Genomic DNA, 21,996 nt, shown 5'->3' on the forward strand with positions numbered 1-21,996 from the left:
AAAATGTGTCAAGTTCAATTCCTAGCATCTCCACCTAAACAGGATTGCAAGTAACTGAAGATGTAAAAGTCTCTGTCTCAGAGGTTGGGAATCCACTGCTTGTTAGAGTTGGCAATACTGGGCAAGATGTATTAATACTCTAAGTCAGTATAAAACAGCTGTGTTGGCTGATGATGGGTATTTTAGGCTGTGACCTATTCATAAGGTGGGTTAATGCTTCTGGAACATCCCCCCCAAAAAAACCCAATTCATCCCTTCCCTTTTTTTTGCCAGGAAAAAAGGCAGTCTGAAGCAGTAGGGGGTACAGGAAGCACAAAAACAAGTTGAATGCAGATTTCAATACTGCATTTCGGCTGCCCCTCACCCCATTTTAAGGAGCTTATCACACAATACTGTTATACCACAATTGCATGTGTTAGTACCGTCTGCCTGGAGCTTATTGCATGATGTCTCCTGGTGCTATACCATAGTTGGATTATTTGGAATCAGTTATTTTGAAACAATCTATTAATGCCTCCCCCCCCCCATCCCACTATGGAAGTGAATGACTTGTTCCCCTTTGTTGGGAGCATCGTAGGCACAGAAGGACTGTGGTTTCCTTGTTCTGTCCTTGAGGTTTCCCTGGGATCACCAGCAGGGAAACCCAGGATGCTTCTGATGGTTGAGCTAGGTGGATACCAGGATTCCTAAAAGTTCCCAAGAACCAAGAAGAATCAAGATTATTTTAAATTATTTTTTTAAAAATTGGTTGAATAGTGGAATAACAGAGTGCCAGCCTGGCGTAATGGTTTGAGTGTTGCATTATGACTCTGGAGACGAAGGTTTGAGCTTTGAATCCCCACTTGGCCATGGAAACCCACTGAGCAACCTTGGGCAACTCACATGCTCAGCCACAGAGGAAGGCCATGGGGAACCTCCTCTGACTCAATCTTGCCAAGAAAACCCTATGATACTGTAGGGTTGCAGTGGTGTGAAAAAGTGCCTTGTCTTTCTGCTGCCTTCCCAAGTACAGGAGAAGTGGAATTATCCAAAACAACTGACAAAAGTCCTGGTTGCTGCTTTTTAATTATGAGCAGCTTTCCCCTTCCTTCTCTGGCAGTTTTGGGTGTGTTTATCACCTACACCCATGACAGTTTGGTTAATCATACTAAATCAAAATGTACCAATTGTTTTTACATGCTTTTAATAGTAATACCTGTCAACATATCCCCATAGCTTTCGATCCCCATAGCTTTTGATCCCTCTTTCATGCCTCTGTCCAACCTTGTTATGGGCCCCATCCAATCCAAGAAAGGCAAGCTGGGTGTACTAAATAGAGCATTTGTGTCTGCTTGTTCAGAAGGGGTCACAGACATGTCAAGTTACCATTAAAATCCCTATTAAGAACAAAAAATGTAAGCTGCCTAGTAGTGGTGAGTTGACTGACACCCTTCCCTTTCTCTCTCTTCAATTTGTATTTTAAAGAGAAAGGGCTTCACTCCGGCTTTAGACCATTCAGTTCTTTCAACAAGAGTCTCTACAGTCTCTAGGCCACAATGAGGCTTTGTCGATCAGCCAGGCAGATCCTGGCAAGTGATTCTGAATCACAGCACAGCTGCACTGATGGAGCAACCACAAGAAAGTGTTTGCCATTGTGTTCTTTCTTAGAATGACTCATGGTTTCCCAAAAAGCAGGCCTGTTGAAGGTGCCAGATGCTTGTGGAGAGGTGATTAGGGGCTAAAACACTGCTGAAGGATTTGCCATCTTCTGCTTTTAAGAGGTGCTTTGAGACACAAAAGGTTGGCTGTGGGAGGGCTGGTTTTGAGGTCTTCCACAAAAAGTGCTGCAGTTGTTCCATATAGCAGTAAAGCTCAACCTTTGTAAGGAAGTCTCCAGTTGTGTTTTTTGGGGGGGATTTCAGTTCTGGAAACTCTTACCATTGGTCATACTGGATGGGATCTGAAGTAGCTGAAGTTCAAAATTTCTGGAGGACTCCCTCATTGTCATACAAGATGCTCATGGATTCTTCTAAGCAGAAGTCAGGAACCCTGTAGCCCCCAATAAGTTGCTGAATTGCAAGTCTATGTTGCCCTAGCCAGAAAAACCAATGGTGAGGAATGCCATTCGGCAATATCTGGAAGGCAAGACAATTCCCAGCCCTGTTCCCATCCTTTTCCATTGTGGAGGGACATTCCAGATCTTGTAGGATCTCACCTTCGCTTCCCATTTCATTTGTACCAAAGAGCTACTTATTGAAGAATGCTTTCCAACCATGCACAAAAGTCCCACCCCAAAGGAACTGCATTCTACTTGCTCACTACATCCTGTTTCACTGGGATGTTTCTCTTTTTTGTTCTTTTTATCTTGCCACAGTAGTATGACAATTGTGGCTGGCACGAAGAATGATGCTCACAGAGCAAGGGCAGGGTTCCCCCCCCCCCCTTTCCTAAGCAAATCCTTGCAGAGCCAGGACAGTGATAGGCAGGCAGTGAAGCAAGGTTGACGAGAGTGCTTTAAAGGCAGAACAAAAGCACGCACAGTGCTCAACCTCCAGCTGTGGACCACGCAAGTCTGGATGAAGTTCAGCTCTTGAAGCAGGGCTGGTAGGCATGCTCCTGGGAGGGTAGAGTTCACTCGAACAGTCCAGCCAATCCTTGGCTATTGAACGAGGGTAGCCTGCCTGGAGCTGGAGAGTGTGCTGGTCAAACTTCCAGTACTCCTTGCCTTTAAAGGCATAGAGTGTTCCTGCAGCAAGACAAAAGTGTGTCGAGAAGGATGGGCATTAGTAGTAAATTAATAGAGCACTACAGACTGAGCAACAGGAATGGCAGATTATAGAATAGTTTGGAAGATCAAAGCAAAACTGTGAAAGTGTTTCAAAACAGCCTTGCAGTGCTCGATGAATGAAATTCAGATGTTTCTATTATGAATAGATGCCTCATTCCCTCTATTTCTCTTGATCAGGGCTGAAAAGCATGAAACTAGGAGTAGAAGCAGCTTTCTTAAGGGTATGGCCAGATTGATAATAGCTGCATTCCCATGTAATGTTAAACAAGAGCTTGGACAGCAACTTCACAAAGAGTTTGGTTTAAAAATACAGCTCTTGGTTTCTATGTAAAGATAAACTGAAAATGATAGAAACTAGAAGTGAATCCTGGTTTTGTCCTTGCAGTCATGCAAAAGGCAGAGTGGAAAAGGAGGAACATACAAACCCACAGCTTTGCTAGGGTTTGCCAAGGCTTGCTCATGTGGCACTGAATCATAGCTTAGCACATGTAACCCTAGACATGTTGTTGGATTATAGCACCCATCATTCATCACAATTAGATAATGGAGTTTCAGTCCAACAATATCTAAAAGGCCACAGGTTGCCCAGCCCTGGCGAATCATTATGTGTTTGCCAGGCCATTCTTTTTCATGGGACTTCTCAACATTTGATGGAACAGAATGATAAATATATCCCTTGCCCCCCCCCCAAAAAAAAACCACTAAGAAAGGGTAGAATAGATAGTGAGATTAAAGATATTTCACTGTTTGAGAGGCACTAGACAGAGCTGCATGCTACTCCAGATAGTGAGTTGAAAAAATTCAAAGCAGGGCTCTGAAAAAGTGTCATTGCAAGAGGAATAAAGGAGAAACTGATGCATCACGCACCATCATTTTCACTGAGCACAGCATCTATGGATGTGGGGAACGGCTCCCAAGGTGCTCTTTGGAAGGGAAAGCCTTCTTCCATGTGTCCTGTGGCTTCGTCATAGCTCCAGTGAAGATCTCCCTTGAAGAAATAGGTTTTCCTGTCTGGAGGCCATGAGAAAGCACCATCAATGCCCCCTTGTGGCAGCCCAAAGTCTGTGACGGGGCGTGGGTAACCCTCTTCCACGCCATTGTCCTTAAAAACCCAGTACAGAGGCCCTTAAACAGAGACAGAGATTGAGAGAGAGGGAAAGAGAGAGACAAAAACATCACTAAAGGTACCTTACTAAACCAAATCCTCCCTCCACAGTCCTGTGGCACCTTAAAGATAGATTATGCCATAAGTATTCATGAACTAGAGGCTATTTCAGTCTTTCTCGGTTGTTTTCAAATATATTGGGCTACAACTCCCACCATCACCAGCCATGCTAAATGTGGATGATAGGAGTATAAATACAGGCAAAACCGATGATGGAGCATAAATACAGTCCAACATAAATACAGGCAAAATTAATTTAAGAAGTATTTGCAAGTTTAGCAATGTTTAAAGGAAACAGGGTTGGGATGGGAACAAAATGTTGTTACCCAACAAAACCAAAACTTGGAAATGTTAATTTTTGGACTACTGGTCATATTGGATGGAATATTCTGAGAAACATATTGCAAAAATGCATATTTTACAAGTGTTGAGACAAATCATTAGACACTGAACACTTTTTCTCAAATTGGTGTCTTCCAGATATGTAGGACTATAACTATCATATTCCCAAACTAGCTTAACCATTATCCCCTGTCTGCTACCCTTGCTTCTAAATTGCAGCTTCTAAAATGTAGTAATTTGGGGATATTTCTTTTGCCATTTCTGTGTTTTTAAGTATAGATTTTTTAAAATGTTAAAAATGAACTCCTTTGCAAAGAGCAACATCGCACTGTCCAAATAAGAAATAACAGCAATGTTATGTAACCACTTTCTTAATTCAAATAACATTTGAATTGCAACTCAAGAAATCAAACAGACGGTGTTAGCTGGGGGATTCTGGGAGCGGTAGTAAAAAATCCTATATTCTTAAGTAAGCCCAGTCACCTCATACACAAGTGCTCTTACCACTGAAAAAGAGGATGCGATGATCTGTATGCCTTTCATAAACGGCATTTACTTTGCGGAGGGTAGATGGGAGGCCTCTCCAGAAACCAGTGATCAAGGCTGGACGCAGAGAGGTGAGATGCCGACTCTGGGTCAAACGCCAAAAGTACTGACCTGCCATAGATGAGAAAACAGAACAGAGAAAGAAACTGTGAATACAACCTGAAAAGAAGGTGCAACTTTGAGAACTCCCCATGACAAATTTCTTTCTTGTGTTGTTTCCGACTCATGGTGACCCTAAGGCGAAATTAGTACAGGGTTGTCTGAGGCTTTTCTTAGTTTTATGTTAACTGAGAACGTTTTCTTTTATTGATTGTTAATTTATTGTTTATTGATTGATTGATTGTTGCTGTGTGACCAAGTCGTTTCCAACGAAATGGGAACAACATGGTAGGTAAACCTATCATGGAGTTTACTTGGCAAGATTTGTTCACAGGTGGTTTGCCATGGCCTTCCTCTGAGGCGGAGAGTCTGTGAGCCAAAGGTCACTCAGTGGGTTTTTATATCAAGTGAGAATTTGAACCCTGGATAGCAAATTATAAATATTGACAAATTACTGTTTGGTAATTATTGCTTGCAGTACTACCAACAATTTTTCCATTCAGTTGATAACTTCTTATTTGTAAATATTTGGAGAAGGGAGGACACCAGCCGGGTAGATTTTCACTGATATAATTTCTAGACAGTAGTTGCCATCTAAAATTCCTGATGTTTCACCAGCATCTGTGGCTGGCATCTTCTTTGAAAATGCTATCCACAGATGCTGGTGAAACATCAGGAACAAACTCTTCTAGAACATGGCCACATAGCCCGAAAAACCCACAAAAAAAGTATGGATGCTGGCCATGAAAGCCTTTGACTTCACATTGCCTAATTTATTTATCACTCTTTATTTTAATGAAAGTCTTTTATTTTGTTTCTTTTAGAGGCTAATGATGATTTCCCAGGGCTTTACCTATTTTATGGTTAGGATAGGTTATCATGTATCTGTATCTGCAAGTTTTTAATATTTGATCGGAGACTAGATTTAGATTGTTCTGATTCTGCCTGTCATTCTTAAGAAGCATCACGAACATTACCTTGGACTGGAGTGTATCATACCCTGTGTGATAGTGGTTCATGTCTAACTGAATCAGCACAGGGGCTGGATTCATTTTTAAAACCTACACCTTTTAGCAGAAATTTCCACCAGCTCCAAGCTCTGGGCTAGATATTTTAGTGTTGCATTTATTCTACATAGTAGAGGGTTGTTTTTTTATTTCTGAAGGAGGCATCATCTGCACTAGGAAGATATTTTATACCAAATCAGATCATTAGTCCATCAGTTTTGTCTACATTGATTGTTCTATAATGTTTCCAACAGTCCTCCTTGGAGATGCCATGGAGCTTTTACATGCAGAGAATGAGCTCTTCTGTAAATGAAAGCTCTAATTTTCAGTTAGAGTTGCCAGAATGAAAATGGGCAAAGGCTCCTGTGCCTTTAATGGTTCTGTAAAGAGGGAATTTCAGCAGGTGTTGCTTGCTAGTTGGTAGTGTGATGAACAACGCTTGCTGAAATTCCCTCTACTACACAACCATTAAAGGGTACAGGAGCCCTCGCCAGTTTTTCAGTCTGGCAACTTTATGTTCATATACAGACCTTTAAAAAAGAATGTTTCCCCTCTGATCTGAGCCACAGCATCGACATTAGAGGCACAACGATCAGGAAATTCCCTGTCTGATCTGAAACAAAGAAAGGGGGGGAGATCACATTTCACATAACGTGATTTCTGTGTTGTACTTTTTTAAAAGCATGGAATACTGGACTTCTGTTCTTCAGTAATCTTCCATATCACTCCCATGGAGTATCAGAAACCTTCCAATGAAGCAGCTGCTTACAAAATAACCATGTAAATACAATATATCCAACTACTACTACTACTACTACTACTACATTACTGCTTATCTGCTAGGAGTTTTTAAAAGTATGTAATGTTCTCCCACTCACATTTTAGTCTCATGACAATCCTATATGGTAGGTTAGAGCACACGATGGAGAAGATGATGATGGTGATGAGCTTTATTTATAACCTGCCTTTCCCCCAACAATGGGACTCAAGGTAGCTTACAAATTAAAATAACTACAGTATAGTTAAAAACAATCAAAATTAAAGTCGAATCAAACTATTAAAATAATTGATAATATAAAAAGGATATACATAAGCCAAAAACTGTACAATTTAAAACATAACAGGACCCTATTAAAAGCCATTTCCTGAATAACCTTTATTCCAGTTGGAATAAAAAAGATAAGAAGAGTTCAGAGGTGAAAAAGCCAAGATAAGAATGAGCCTTTGGGTGCATACCCAGCTCCTCCACTTTATTATTCCACAATAGGAATAAACAAAGTAGAAAGTCTCTCATTAATTAGTCTCTTTTAGATGAATTGGAAAGAATGGCTTACAGTTTAGAGTAAGCCAGGTTGTTAAACCACAGTTTGAAGCTGGCTTGATATCTATCTTGTTCCAAAGCTCTTAATTATAGTTTTTTGGCTTCAGCAGGAAAAAAAAAAACTATCCATAGTGGAAGGCTTTGCAGTGTGTTAGCCTGACTGTAAACCGAAGAACAAATGAACTGCATGAACACATACACAGCTTTTTATACCAAGATATCACTATCCAGACATGTTTTTTTGTAACTGGACCAATGTCAGCTAGTCAGTTTCATGGCCAAGTGGAAATTTAAACCCACATCTCCCTGGTCTTAGTCTAACACTCTGTTTCAGTACAATACCAGAGATAGGGCTCCTTAATTGTGGTACCAGGACTACTTAACTAGCAATGATAATGGCATCATCTGCTAAACCCCCTCCACTGCTTTGCTGCAATCCTCACAGTAGATGTAATTCATTCTTCTACCAAAAATATGTTGTTGTAAGTTATTCTTGTTATCATGCAAAGTATTTCAATGTGATGTGGTCTTGAACTGGCAATTAAGACCTAAAAGATCTGGGAATTTTTATTTTTTAAAAAGTTATCTGACAGATGTATAGACAGACTACAAACACAGACAACCTTTTATTTATCCATATGAAGTATATTGTTCAAAAGGCATTTTCTAACCTGAGGGCAGGGAAATCATGAGGCAGAGAGAGAAGATCTGGGAGCAGCGAGGTTACCTCTGGTTTCTCTGTGGGATGAAGAACTCTGCTCCCTGGTTTTTATGTGCATGATAAAAAGAGTGAAAGAGAATATTAGTAAATGCATTGTGGAGGGAGCATGATTATTGTAATATCCTTCATGGAAATGTATCATCCTTCCAACATCGCCGGATTTAAACTGCAATCAGCCCTAGTGAACACAGCCAAATATGAGAGAACATGAGAGTTGCAGTCCAGCTATCTTGGTAGGGTCATATCTTCCCCATCCTTATGCTAAAAGTGTCTGCTGTCAGTGAAGGAAAAGCAAACCATTTCACCTGTCAAATTAGCAGGCAGAAGGGTTTCATTTTCATACACTTTCTGACTCATCCAGATTTGGGACTGGCTTTTTTCCTTACTTGTGCTGGGAAGGGTCTGTTAGGACCATAAGTCATAGGAAGAAAGATGAGATAAGCATTATTCTATGGAGCTCAGAAAAACCCTACAACTCTGAATTCGATTCAGCTGTCAGAATTTGATCAGTGGAAAGCAGTGTTTACACTGGTTTCAGAGAATACCTTCAAAATTGATCACTCTTTGACTGCCACAGTTTTTAAGACTCCTGTTTGACACACTCTGGTTTATATTCTAGACTAGAGCCAAAGCAGGCAACTCCAAGGTATAGCTCTGCAATTGCTATCCTCCATAACCATTAGCCATGTTGAATAGGGTTGACTAGAGCTACAGTCCAATATTTGGAGCACCAGTCATGATGGATTTCACTTCCCATCATCCCTGAATAACAGCCTTGCTAGCTGGAGCTGGTAGTGTTTAGAGTCCACCGATATGTGGAGAGCTTCAGGTTCCCCTTTCCCATCTATAGAGACTTGGATGAGGTCCTTTTTAATGCAGATCACCAACACTAAAGCTTTACATACCATAAAGATTCTGGATCTCCGTACAGTCATCTACATGCAGCTGGTACTGCAGTGGGTCTCCCACTGGGCCCTGGTAATAAGGACGCATGATGGAGTGCTTGGAAGGGGAATGTGCCAAGCCAAGGCTGTGGCCAAATTCATGAACAGCCACTGCAAAAAGGTCAGTTCCAAAGTCATCTGTCAAAAGATGAGAGAATGATTCATCAGATACTAGATGCCAGATGGGGGAACAAATAACAAAGAAAGCACCAGGCAGATCAGTCACTGAATCAGACGGTATAAAATGACATTGAACCTGATCACTTCCCACAGGCAACTCAGATAGCTAACCTATCCATGTAACCCAGATTGCTAGAGAGAATAGTCAAAGTAAATCAAGTGCAGAAAGGAATCTGCAGAGTAATGACCTCCAATTGCCCAAACAAGCAAGCAAAGTGGCATGCTAAAAGCCCTTCCCTTCAACAATTCCTCATATTTAGCCATTAGTTAAACCCTAAGCAGAGTTGGCCCATATCATTTTGCTGCTTGAGGTACATGACAAGATAGCACAACTTCCCATTCCAGTTACAGAAGCTGACTGGACTCCTCATCAACAGGACAGCACCCTCTCCAATGCCAGACTGGGAGCTTGGCATTCACTGCTCTGCTCTCCAACAGACAGAGCTCAAGAGGAACTGTCTGGGAGCTGCCTCTCTTGTTTCTATCTGCCAACTGAGACAATTGCCTCATTCTTCCTGTTGGTAAACTTACCTTGAGCACGACACAAGCTGCATTCTTCAAATCTCTGGGGGAAAGGCAAAAGGGCAGATACATTCATCTTATGGCTGACAGCACTACCTCTGCTGTCATGGCTTCACTCGTTCCTCTTCCTTAGATTAAGTTACTCCTTACCTTTTTCAGCCCACCCTTTGTCAGTCAGCTCACCTGGTGAACGAAAGGTCCATTCCTCGTCACTGTCAAAGTGGACATTGCCAGCCCTCTGGGGGTCTCCTGGGAAGAAGGCATGGGCCACCATTCCACCTGGACCATCAAAGGGGTAACCGTCTTGATGGTCCATCCGGAGGAACTCCACAGAGATGTCAGCAGTGTGGCTGCCCACCTCATGGAAGTTCAAAGGTGTGGCTTCACTCCAAACCTTTAAAGCATAATACATTAATGTCCGTATGGTTTCTCGGCTGAGATGGGATTCCCGTGGGTATATCTTCACCCTGAGGAAGAAATCATGTGAGGTGAATGCAACCCCTGCCTTGTTTGGTATGGAAGAAACATTAGGAGCCCTAGCTGGATCAGACATTTTTTTAAAAACCTATATTGTTTAGCACAAGGATAAGAACCATGTAGCACTTCAGAGACTGTTAGATTGCAACTCCCAGAAGTCCTAATCCATGCAGAGGAATGTTGAAAGTTGTAGTCCAACAGACTTTGGAGTGCTACATGATTCCTGCTCATAATTAGCATATTGTCTCCCACTGTGGCAAACCACACATCCAGAAATTAAATAGAGTGGAATGAAGTAACTGTGAAATGCAACCATTTAAAGTTTACCATGTGATAGCTCTAATGCAGAATGGTGTCTGTTTCAACATCCAAACAGATGGTAAGCCAGCAAGACACTTTAGAATTGGAATCAATTGACAAATTTGGCTGCACTTCCCAGGGCCTGAACGCTTTCTCTCTCCATGGAGTCTAGTGGGCTGTAATTGATTGTCTCATTAAGGAAAGCAATTGCCTGCTACTTTGTTATGCAGTTTAGTGGTCCACCAATTGCTGAGCAAAATGTTTCATGCACCAATGATTGTTAAGTTATGGTACTTTAGCATTTTTAGCTCCAGTTGGAATTCATTACCAAATCTGAGTTTTGCAGGATATGAACAATTTGGCTGCATATTATGTGCTTTGCTTTCCAGAAACATTCAGTTCTCTTGTATTTTTATGCACTTTGGTTTATTATATACCATAAACATGCCTCAGGTTAACAAGATTTAAACAACAGGTTCAGTTTTGTCTCATGTCTATGGCCTGAACAGGGACAAAAGTTCTTTATTAATTTATTTAAATATAAAACTCCCTATATCAAGAGCTCTCAGGGAGGATAACAATTACATTAGCAGGTTAAACAGTCTAAAAATAGCAAGACAGTTTATGCTAAAACATATTAACCAATAAACTGAATTAAAATCAGATTTACATCTTTTTTTTTTAAACTATGTTTCTTTCAGTCAGCTCACCTGGTGAACGAAAGCTAGGGCCACAGGAATGGCCTGGGGACTGAATGAAGGCTATAGGATGAATTTTGTCCACTACAACCAGCATGGTTAGTAGTTTGAGTGCTGGATTAGGACTCTAGGAGATCAGAGTTTGCTCAGCCATGGAAAACCAGAGGGTGATCATGAGCAAGTCATGTTTTCTGAGATAGGTGGGCCTATCCAACGGATCTCCTCTAATCTGATTTTGAACATCTGAATATGATGACTCAATTCTTACAATTGTGAGCAATACTGTAACAACTCTTCCCCTTTTTTATTTTTGATTCATGTATTTTGTATTATCTAAGTATTTTATGATGTTTTTACTGTTGTAATCCCACTTTGATCCGAAGGGAGAAGCGGGAGACATAAATTATTATTATTATTATTATTATTATTATTATTATTATTATTATTATTGGAAATCAGTGGCAGCCCCCCCTTCCAACAATTCTTGCTAGGAAAACCTCATGATAGATGTACCTTAGGGTCACTATAAATCAAAAAGAATCTGAGGGTACCCAATATAAACCATTGTAAACATGTTGCTATCTCTTGAGTGCAAACAGAACCATTTTGCATGGGATCCTGCACAGCAGCACTCTTATCAGGGTCAAAACATTTGGTTGTAGTTCCCATAATTTTGTCCAAAAAATGTGTATAGGGTATATACACTTTTTTGCTATTTCCCTCTCACACACACTCACTTCTCCATAGAATCCCAAAACACCCAAGACGTCTTTGTTGTCTGCTGTCTCTTTCTCGCAGACTAATTCTGTGCAAAGACATATTTGCATCTGTACAGCAGTGGTTCAGTATTTTGGAGCCCTTTTTAAAACATTTTTTGAGAAAAAATGAGTTAGAACAAAGCTGGATTAAAACTCAGAGGGATGGATTGGTTTGTTTGGCCAATCTCTGGTTAATCTTTTGCTCTGCATGTGCCTGAGTGACATACTGGTGTTACATGGCTGTTATACATCACACAGCAATGATCCTGGAATCTCTGTGGGGGATTTCTTCTGATGAAAGGTTTAACTGTTTGTAGTATGATATCCCATTCACTAGCATATTTAATCGTCCCAGGTTTCATAAACTGCATTTCTCTTTCACATTAGCAAAAAGTGAATCACTTCACTTCTGTTTGCAGAACAGGAACTTCAAACAGGGTAAACCACATGTTTGGAGAGAATGAGGCAGGGTGAAAACAGAAGATCTGGGGTACTATAAAAGGGCAGAAGACAGTTAATTATTTGTTGGCATTGCATTTTTTCTGGCAAGGACAGAAAGAGGAGTTGATGGGAGTTTCTGCCACATGTGACAAATATCTTACCCGGTTTTTGGTATCATGGGCTTTTCATGAGTGAGCAGGAGATGACATTTGCTGCTTCATCTCTACTAGCAAAAGTTCATGGGCCAGGATGATGTTACACAATTTGTAAAGCAATTTGTGTTTCTCTACTATACTGTACTGAATGTTTCTGTATGGTAAATAAAGCCCATGGTATATATGAAGCATGACTGACAGGTGTGGAATGTCGAGCAGAGAATGTATGATTGACAAGTGGAGAATGTATTTGCAAATAGATAAAGATTGGCCAAGACAGTGAGAGTGGGATGAGCTTGAGAAAATCAAATAGGAATGGACCAGATGACATGTATGGAAAGGCAACGTCCTCCCACACCACTGCCAATACAAAATCCTGTCCCCAATCCAGATGCAATGCATCTTCCCAAGGTGTGTGCATGCAAATCTTACTTCCAGGAGATGTTCCTCTTATTCCAAACAGAACCAGCATTCCTTCTGCTGCGGTTCTTCCTCCCTTTTTGCCTTTTCCTCCTCCCTTTTTCCCTCAAAGGAAGTTTTTCTGGGAAAGGAGTGGTAACATCAGGCAGTGAACAGCGAGGCATTCGGATCAGGTTCAATGTGGCATCATCTTTTTGAATTGAAGGGAAAGAAAAATAAAAGGCAGCCATAAACAATGAAATATAAAGCAAATACTGTAATAAGCCAAGGTGCCATCACTTATGGCTCCAAAGAGGTTTTATTTCTGGACTGCACAGTATGCAGAATCTTGAGAGTAGAGATAGTACAGACCCATTACTCACTAAAGTGATAAACCTCAGCCTGCAGTGTACCTGTTCAGACCAAAGGTGAGGATTTACCTAATTGAATATTCTTTCATGTATACATCCCATTCACAGTCTATCTAACCTTCTTTTCACCATGCCAATTTTCTATTTGAAAGGCATTCTTTTACAGAAGCATGCAGTGATTTGGACCACTACCACCAGGCAGATAGGTTTTGGAGTCCTTTTTGGCATCATGGTAAAACATTAACAGGTGTGCCGTGGTATGAAAGAGTTAATTTGTATTAGTAACATTGATACGTTTTGCATGAGCTTGGAAGTCTGAAGTTGTAAAAAGATATAAAGGCTGGGAAACAGTCTGGGAGAGTAAATTTTCTTTTTTTGCTTATCTGTTTGCACAGTTCTCAAAGCAATGAGAGGGGAAAGGAGTCATGTTTGTGTGTTTCGTTTCCTATATAATTCTTGGGAGTATATCTTCCATCAGCCTCCCTCATGGAGCGAGGGAAGTGTATGTGTGCACCCCAGTCCAAGTGCCCCATATAGTGAGCAATGGAGAATTTTATTACTGGCCAATGGTAGTCTGATAAGACTTAGTTTTGGGCCCCAGTTCTACCACTGATTGTAAGAGGATGCTGATGAACTCTGTCAGTGAAAGGGCTAGGATGCTTCTCTTCTGTGTACCATCTTACTGCACCATCAGTAAAGCTTATTTTATAACAGCAATGTGTTTTGGTGTTCAGCATCAAATGAATTCTTGGGGAGGCCTAGAACCACATCCAGTTCTCACAAAGGTAAAAAGACAGCACTCAGTTACATAAACTCCCATTTACATTCCAAAGTGATGCAGCCCCAATGTAGGTTTTCCAACTCAATAAGAATTAAACCTGAGATTAAATACAGTCTGCCTGCCACTTGTAGCCCCTGCAAGCAAAACATATACTTTCACTGAGCTACTAAGTAGAATGCTTCAGATTGTTACTATACCTGGGATCCCAGTTTCCACAATGCCTGCAAAACGTTGCATGACCCGGATGGCACTTGTCACTGCCTCCCACGTTTGCAGCTGGCCTGTTGATGGATCAGATGGAGGAAGGTAGCCATACTGCATCAGCCATTCCTAGGTAGAGGCGACAGGTAGGGAACACTGGTCAATATAGCTGCACTTTCCCTTCTAGGAACAATATTGTGTTAGCAGGCAACTTCATGAGTTTAGCACCTGCGGAGCATCTAAACTGAGAGAAAAATCCAATTTACCTTCAGGTTTTCCCAATCCCCAGTGACCATAGGCTTGTCTACACACACCAAGGTGAGTTCAGGAGAACTGAACATACACAGTTCTACCTTTGAAATCCATCCCTTCTGATAAATTGCAATATGCGTGGCCACAAGACTATGGCCACTCCAGGTTTCCCCCCATTTCCCTCATGCATGGGAAAGTATGTATTTCTGAACTACTCCCTCTGGCCTCACACTGACATCACTATGGAGCATAGTCCACAGGCATGTGAAAATATCCTGATTTTCTGCTCAAACCCAGGATAAGCCCCCAATGAAGGAAAAGGCTTGGATTCGGCCCCAATAGTCCTAGAAATTGGATTTGTAAACTAGGTAAGATTGTTTTATTTTGGCCCATGTAGATGCACCCCAAGAAAAATCTGTACTGAAAAATAAGCAGGTGGTTCTATCTTTAAGTCATTGTGTTTGTGTGTGCAATAAATGCATCCCGGCCCAAGAAAACCCACAAATTTTGCACAACGTCCCACCCGCCCACCCATATTTCTGCAACATTTTAGGATGTGTAAATACCTGATTAAAACTGCAAAATTCTTGCCTCTATGCAAAATTCTTTCCAAGAGGATTTTGCTAAGTGTCAAGGAACCCATTTTTAAGCTAGAAAATTAATATTGCTTCTTCCTCTACTTACCACTATCTCTCCACTTTCATCTGTAGGAGTGGGCACAGGATTGGCATTGGATGGCAAAGGCAGAAGCAGTAGTAGTGAAAAGAGAACCAAGTACACAGAGGTGGCTGACAGTTTCTCTTCCCTGCACTCCAGTTGGTAATGCTGCGTCATGAGATGTTTTTTAGGCAAAGAGGCTTTCCTAGTCTCCATCCAGGTGGCACGTGATACTTTGGTTAGGTGCCTCAGCGCACTGGTTCTTCTAAGTCTAAAATAAAGATCCCCAAAGAAACATTTGCAGCTCAGCCAATCTTGCCTATTTATCTGGATGCCTTGCAGTCAGCTCCAGTTCCAGTTCTGTTGTCTCCCTTAGGTGGGTTCTTGGGTGCAAAAACTCTTAAGATTTCGCAAGGTGAAAGCGTTGCCTCCCATGTCTGAGCCTAAGTGTTAAAAATGGCAAAAACACATCATTGTTTTTCACTGAGTCATTTGACAAGTATATAATCTTCCTAACTATTAACATCACCATTTTCAAACTCTTCTACTCCACATGTATTTGTGCTTTACATTTTTATCCTGCTGTATCGCTAAAGTACCAGGCCGCATAACTGATTCTCTGACTTTTCCCTTGCAGCAGTGCTGTGAGGCAGGGCAGGCAGAGAAAGAGTGGCCGCCCCAATATCAACCATTAAGCTGCATTGTTTTGTGGGTACGGTAGTTGAATCCATTCATCCTTGCTTCTGGTCTAGTATTCTAACTGCAACACTGCACCGATTTTCAAGAGGGAAGTTTACATTCTGAACGTCAACCAGGTCAATAAATGAGGTGAGGGCAGGAGGTTTTCATGAGCTTTTCCATAGAAAACATCCAAAAGTCTTCAAGTAGTTTTATGCAACAATAATCAAATCTTTGTTTACTATTACTAAGTCACAAATGTTATGGGTTTTTTTCTGGGTGGGTGGAATCAAAGACTGTTGAAAAGGTATGTGCACTTACCTGCTTGTGGGATCAGGGCCAGGGAACAAGGCTCAAATCCTCCATTAAGCCACAAATCAGCTTTAAAAAGTTTCTTTTTGGACTACAGTAGTTGCTGGCTCTGATATTCTGGGAGTCTTAAAACTAACCTTTCCAGGTTTTGCACAAGGCCCACTAGTTAAACCTTGATTCAGTCATTATTTTTATAGCCAAGCCTCTCCCGGAGGGCTATCAGGAGGATAAAGTTGGGGCTGAGTGGAAACCATGCCCAATGCCCAAAACTCCTTGGAGGAGAGGTGGGATGATAGGTAAATATATCAAATCCATCTTAATAAAAGAGCTCTTGAGTGTTGAAAGGCAATGATGGCAGGGTTCACCGTTTACTTTGGATTGAGTTAGGGGAAGAAATAAGAGATTTACAAGGAAAGGAAGCCAAGAGAAGAGAAAGCTGCTGAATTGCAAGGAAATATACTTAAGAGTTGCCAGCCCAGCTCTTAGCATATTATCCTCCTCGCCTCAGGATTTCTGGTAGCTGACAAAAATAATACAGGATAAAATGCCAGAACTCCACTATAGCCTTTGTGGATTTTTTGCATCATATTTTCCTGTGCCTATTACATTATATTAGAGCCAAATTTATAATTGGTTATTATTTATTATAAAAATCAAAATGCTACCAACACTACAGAAGACTGCAACTGTATTTTGGAAATACCATATTTCCACCATAGTAGGGAAGACTGTGAGCAGAAGGCTTGTATGTCTGCTCCTTATACTTTAATGGGTTGAGGATGTGTATGACATGTATGTCTATGTGTGAGAGAATATTATTAGGACCAATTCTGCACAATCCATTCCAACCAAAGATGGCCAAACTGATCCCTGAGCAAAAGGGCACAGGAATACTTTGGGCAGCCACACCTTGGCATTATTTTTTTCAAACAGAAAGCATACTTTTTGGTCCAAATACCTGGTAGGTCACACAGGCACCTGGTTCCCATTGCTTCTAGCCCAATAGGGCCAAAGTGTTTGTTGCTTTCAAAGACTGGGCATTATAACTTGGTTAGCTCTCCTGTTTTAAGTTGTGCCATTGTCTCCAACTCCAGTGATCAAGCATCGTAGTGGCGCATGAGGGAGCAAAATGGGGACATTGGCCCTCCATAAAAATTCTGAAATGAAATTTTTCCTCAGTCCTAAAATTTCTGCCATTGCAGTAACTTAAAAATTCAGTTGCTTGTTTAGAAATATAGTTTGGGTATCAAAAGAAAAGGAGCAGGCAAAGTTAGCAAGGGAACATGAACAAAGCAAATATAAGAGTTGTAGGTGTGAGCAATATTTTTTACAATGTGAGAAATGTGGGCACTGAAGGAAAATGTCATTTGGGGAAATGAATTCTTGTTTGGGGACAAAAAGAAGCTTCATTTCTGGGCCATCTAGAGTATCCTCAATCTGAAACAATTCTATTCCCAAAGACCAGGAATTCCAGCATCGATTTGTGCATTATGTTACTAGGGGATTTAACTGCAGGTCCTTCTATTATATCCTCACTACCTATTTGCCTCAGTTCTCTCTATGACAAACTGGAGTATTACAGATTTACTTCTGTAGTGACTTGCCCAACTTCTCCCAGTGGGTTTCCATGAGTAAGCAGGGATTCGAACCCTGATCTCCAGGGTTATAGTCCAACACTCAAACCACTACACCACACTGGCTTTTAATAGCTATACCTACTTATATTTTGTCTGTGCTATTGAGTCTCTGTTTGTAAGGAGGGCGAATTGGTAAAATCCCATACAGAAATGGGATTTTAAAATCTGGGTGTTGTTTGTCAAATGGCATGAAAGAGAAATAACTCAAAAATAATCCAAACAGAAAGCTCCTTTGTACTTTCAGAATTTAGCAAAAGTAAAAAGGAGCTGGTTTTGATGACTTTGCATTCAGTTTATAAATTCATAAGAGAGAACCAGTTCGCTAGAAATATTCATGGGTCTTGCTTCACACCTTCTAGACCAATACTTCACCCTTTTTGATATTCCATGATGCAGTTCTTAGCTCAAAAAGCATGCCAAAATTAATGAGGAAAATATGCATGTTATGCTTTGAAAGAGATCTAATTTTGCAAAAGAACACTTTGTGAGTAAATATGTACCTAAAAAAATGGATAATTGAATGTGAATTCCAATATTATTTTTTAAAGTGAAAACTATAGATTCGTACACGACTGAAGTGGAATAGATGTATGAATGAGAAACGGACGCAGACCGGAAATAGTCTGAGTGCCCTGTCCATCCATCCCTGCCCTGCTCTCCACCCGCACCAAGCCCCATCCCTCCTATTGTGTCCATGATGGTTACTTCTCCAGAAGGAGAGAGATCCCTCAGGCTCCTTTCATTTCAACAGGATGCTCTCCTCCTCCTTTCCTTTGTTCCAGCCTCCGATTCACTCTATTCCATCTGTAGGCATGGAAGAACCTCCTGGGAATTTAAGAGAGTGGTCCTGATTTAGTCATTTTAGCATCATAAAAAGGCAAACTCTTACTCACATGTTCCAATGTGCTAAAAAGTAAATCCATTTCATCTCCTGACTGGTCCCTTAGTTCCTCTGCTCCATTAAAGGGATCCCCACTGGCAGAAGTGAAGATGCTCTGTGGGAATAGGACTGCTTGAATTGACCATCTCTAGGGTGGGACAAAGACCCCTTCCTTTCCCTCCGCATCCCACCAGAGCCCAGCCCAGTTTGGAGGCTGGAGAGACGCTGCTGCTGCTGCTGCTTCTGCTGTTGCTCTAATCTGCTTTGCACAACTTAATAAACAGCTGCAAACATCTCCTAGCTTTGCACTTAACTGTTATTGCTTCTGGCAATGCTTTTTTTAAATGTGCTTCTTTAATAACCTGGAGTTCTGAGGCTCATTTCAGAGAAAGCCTCTTTCAAATATAGATGGGGGTGCATGTAGCTGCGTATATATTTCGCCTGTACATTAAAGGGTCACCAAGGAAAGGCAGGGGGAGTTTTGATGGGTGCGTTTCAGAGGTGGACATTTAACAAAAGCTTTGTTGGACTAACTGTGAAAATGCTATAGCAGAACAACTTGGCTTCCATCTCCTTTAGTCTTGGTCCGACACCTGTTTGCCACTCTATTAAATATTATTATTATTATTGTACTTATTTGCATCCCTCTCTTTTCCCAGAACTTGGACTCACAGCGGCTTCACAACATTAAAAAACAGTACAATTAAAAACACTGAAAAAGATACATTAAAAAGGAATTAAATTATTACAATATTAAAAGAGGTAGTTATTGAAATAATAAAACACATTACACACACACACACAAATACAGTGGGCCCTTGGTATCTGCTGTGGTTTGGTTCCAAAATCCATGGATGCTCACTTCCCATTAAATATAATGGAAAAGGACAATGGTGTCTCTAATATAAAATGGAAAATCAAGGTCTGCTATTTGGAATTTATACTTTTTTGAATATTTTCAAGCTGTAGATGCTTGAATCCATGGAGAAAAAATCTGTGGATAAGGAGGACTGACTGTATAGCTCATTCATTCATATATATATATCTATTTTATAGTGTGTGTGTGTGTGTGTGCTTTTAAAAGATTGATGCCATCCTTGTGGGATTCAGAACAGACTTTGCTGTGGTGCAAAGTGAGACTTTAAAAATATCTATGGCTCGTTCCCACTATGATTTACTTCGAATTGCAGACTGGGTTAAATGTCCGTTGTCCCCACTTGCCACCAGTTTTGATCCGATTTTGATCCGGAGTAAACGCAAATAACCCGCTTTTATTTGACAGTACTTCTCTCGTGTAACTATTTGAGCGCTGGACTTCTGGAGAGCAGGGTTCGTATCCCTACTTGGCCATGAAACTCATGACCCTGGACAAGTCGCACTCTCTCAGCCTCAGAGGGTGGCAATGACAAAACCCTCTCTGAAGAAGAAAAACCTTATGATAGGGTCACCATAAGTTGAGGACGACTTGAAGAAGGCACACAACAACAACAACAACCAGCAACCAGCAACAACTACACAAGGCGTCCAGGTTTGGTCCTCCTTTTGCAGGACTTGTCCTCCATTTCATTTCAGAGCTGCGCCCTGGTGCCAGAACCAACTGTAGTCCCCAGACTTCCACAGCACTGAGCCATGGCAGCCAAAGTGGCGTCAAACCAGATTATGTCTGCAGTGCGGATGCAGCCTTATCCCCAGAAATTTATGCTTCTTAGTCCTGCTCCAAATGGAGGACATTTGGGAATCTCTCCTGGATGGAAGAGTGAAATGGAGGACGCGTCCTGGAAAAGGAGGACCAAAGTCTGGTCACTTTGAAGTCAGAAATATATTCCCACACAAATATCAATTCATGTTTCTTAGTCCCAAATGGAGGACTTTGAGGGAATCCCTCCTGGACAGGAGTTCTGAAATGGAGGACACGTCCTAGAAAAGTAGGATCAAGTCTTATCAGGCAGAGGTTTAAAAAAACACTCATAGAAATAGCAGACCCTGCTTCTTGGCACCAAATGGAGGACTTTTTGATATCCCCAAACAAACGCTGAAAACCCTCCTGGAAATATCCATCTATGCTTCTTAGTCCTGCTCCAAATGGAGGACCTTTGGGGAATCCCTCCTGGAGGGGAGCCTGAAATGGAGGACGCGTCCTGGAAAAAGAGGACCAAAGTCTAGTCACTCGGTCCTTTCTTTCTTCCAGTTGCCAGAGGGTCTTACCTGGGGGCTTCCTGGCCAGAGCATCCCTTGGTCCCAGGGCAAGGCAAAGGCAAAGGCAGGGCAGAGCCTTCCTCCTCCGTCCTCTCCGGGAAGAACGAGGAGGAGGAGGAGGAGGAGGCTGAGGTCGCCCAGGGCCAGGAGGCAGCCAAAGGAGGAGCCTCCACGTCTCGCCAGGAAAGGCAGCAGGAGGGAGGCAAGCAGGAGCTGTCCCTCAGAGGCAAAGGAGATGTCTCAGCCTCCCAAGGAGCTCAAAGGAGGGGAATGGCACTCCTTGCCCAGAGGGAAACATTGGAGAATATTTACCCATAGAGAACCATTGCAGAATGCTTGCCCCTATACAATCATAGGGAATTTTTTGGCCATAGGGAATCATGGGGATTAAATCCCCATGACTCGCTATGGGCAAGTATTCTCCATGTTCCTCTATGGGCAATCCCCAATTATTTCTTATGGACAAGTATTCCCCATAGAATCACAGAGTTGGAAGGGACCCCAAGGGCCATCCAGTCAAACCCCATTCTGCCATGCAGGAACTCTCAATCAAAGCATCCCCTTTGACAGATGGCCATCCAGCCTCTGCTTAAAGACCTCCAGGGAAGGAGACTCCACTAAACTCCGAGGGAGGAGTGTGTTCCACTGTCAAACAACCCTTACTGTTGGGAAGTTCCTCTAATGTTGAGGTAGAATCTCTTTTCCTGGAGCTTGCATCCATTGTTCTGGGTTTTGTTCTCTGGAGCAGCAGAAAACAAGCTTGCTCCCTCCTCAATATGGCATCCCTTCAAGTATTTAAACAGGGCTATCATCATATCACCTCTTAACCTTCTCTTCTCCAGACTAAACATCCCCAGCTCCCTCAGTCGTTCCTCAGAGGGCTTCATGGTTTCCAGACCCTTCACCATTTTGGTCACCCTCCTTTGGACATGTTCCCCTATGGGCAGGTATTTCTCTATGGGCAAGCATTCTCCAATGATTCTCTATGGGCAAGTACTGTTATTTGTTTTCGTACATCCCATAAAATGAGACCACCACGGCTCCTGGGTTCTCTTGGCAATTTTCTTCAGAGGGGGTTTGCCACAGAGGGGGTTGGCACTGCTGCTCTTCAAACCAGTGGCATCCCTAGGGTTGGTGCCATCCAGTGCAGCAACGCATGGTGTCACCCCCTCTCCATTGACCTCCTCCT

At 41.8% G+C, this 21,996-nt stretch overlaps 1 protein-coding gene across 5 annotated transcripts; it reads right to left on the reverse strand.

Moving 5' to 3' along the window:
- Window positions 1-877: 877 nt before the first annotated feature.
- Window positions 878-20,927, reverse strand: LOC121935327 (matrix metalloproteinase-17-like). Of its 5 annotated transcripts, none has more exons than XM_042476737.1 (12): window positions 20,817-20,927; window positions 18,437-18,556; window positions 15,132-15,547; window positions 14,192-14,324; window positions 12,876-13,053; window positions 9,798-10,081; window positions 8,874-9,050; window positions 7,919-8,009; window positions 6,457-6,539; window positions 4,779-4,931; window positions 3,635-3,778; window positions 878-2,725 (listed from the first exon to the last, which is right to left on the reverse strand). In XM_042476737.1, exons 3-12 carry the CDS (start codon window positions 15,318-15,320, stop codon window positions 2,427-2,429), a joined length of 1,731 nt encoding a protein of 576 aa, XP_042332671.1. In that variant the 5' UTR covers window positions 15,321-15,547; window positions 18,437-18,556; window positions 20,817-20,927; the 3' UTR covers window positions 878-2,426. The 5 variants fall into 5 exon arrangements, with proteins under 5 accessions (XP_042332671.1, XP_042332666.1, XP_042332668.1 ...); XM_042476732.1 differs by having other exon boundaries at window positions 3,635-3,892; window positions 20,817-20,926; XM_042476734.1 differs by lacking the exon at window positions 18,437-18,556 and adding an exon at window positions 18,625-18,726 and having other exon boundaries at window positions 3,635-3,892; window positions 20,817-20,926.
- Between the last annotated feature and the right edge of the window lie 1,069 nt (window positions 20,928-21,996).

Source organism: Sceloporus undulatus, chromosome 6, assembly GCF_019175285.1.
Source record: "Sceloporus undulatus isolate JIND9_A2432 ecotype Alabama chromosome 6, SceUnd_v1.1, whole genome shotgun sequence".
Classification (NCBI taxonomy): domain Eukaryota; kingdom Metazoa; phylum Chordata; class Lepidosauria; order Squamata; family Phrynosomatidae; genus Sceloporus; species Sceloporus undulatus.

What these genes read in the sequence shown, in the direction of transcription:
- LOC121935327 (XM_042476735.1), bottom strand. Translation starts at nt 15,320, where the DNA reads ATGGAGACTAGGAAAGCCTCTTTGCCTAAAAAACATCTCATGACGCAG. An exon ending in AAGAGGAACATCTCCTGGAA is followed by an intron (nt 10,082 to 12,875) that starts GTAAGATTTGCA and finishes TTTCTTCCTCAG; the next exon opens with GGTGAAGATATACCCACGGG. An exon ending in CATGATTTCCCTGCCCTCAG is followed by an intron (nt 6,540 to 7,918) that starts GTTAGAAAATGC and finishes TCTTTGTTTCAG; the next exon opens with ATCAGACAGGGAATTTCCTG.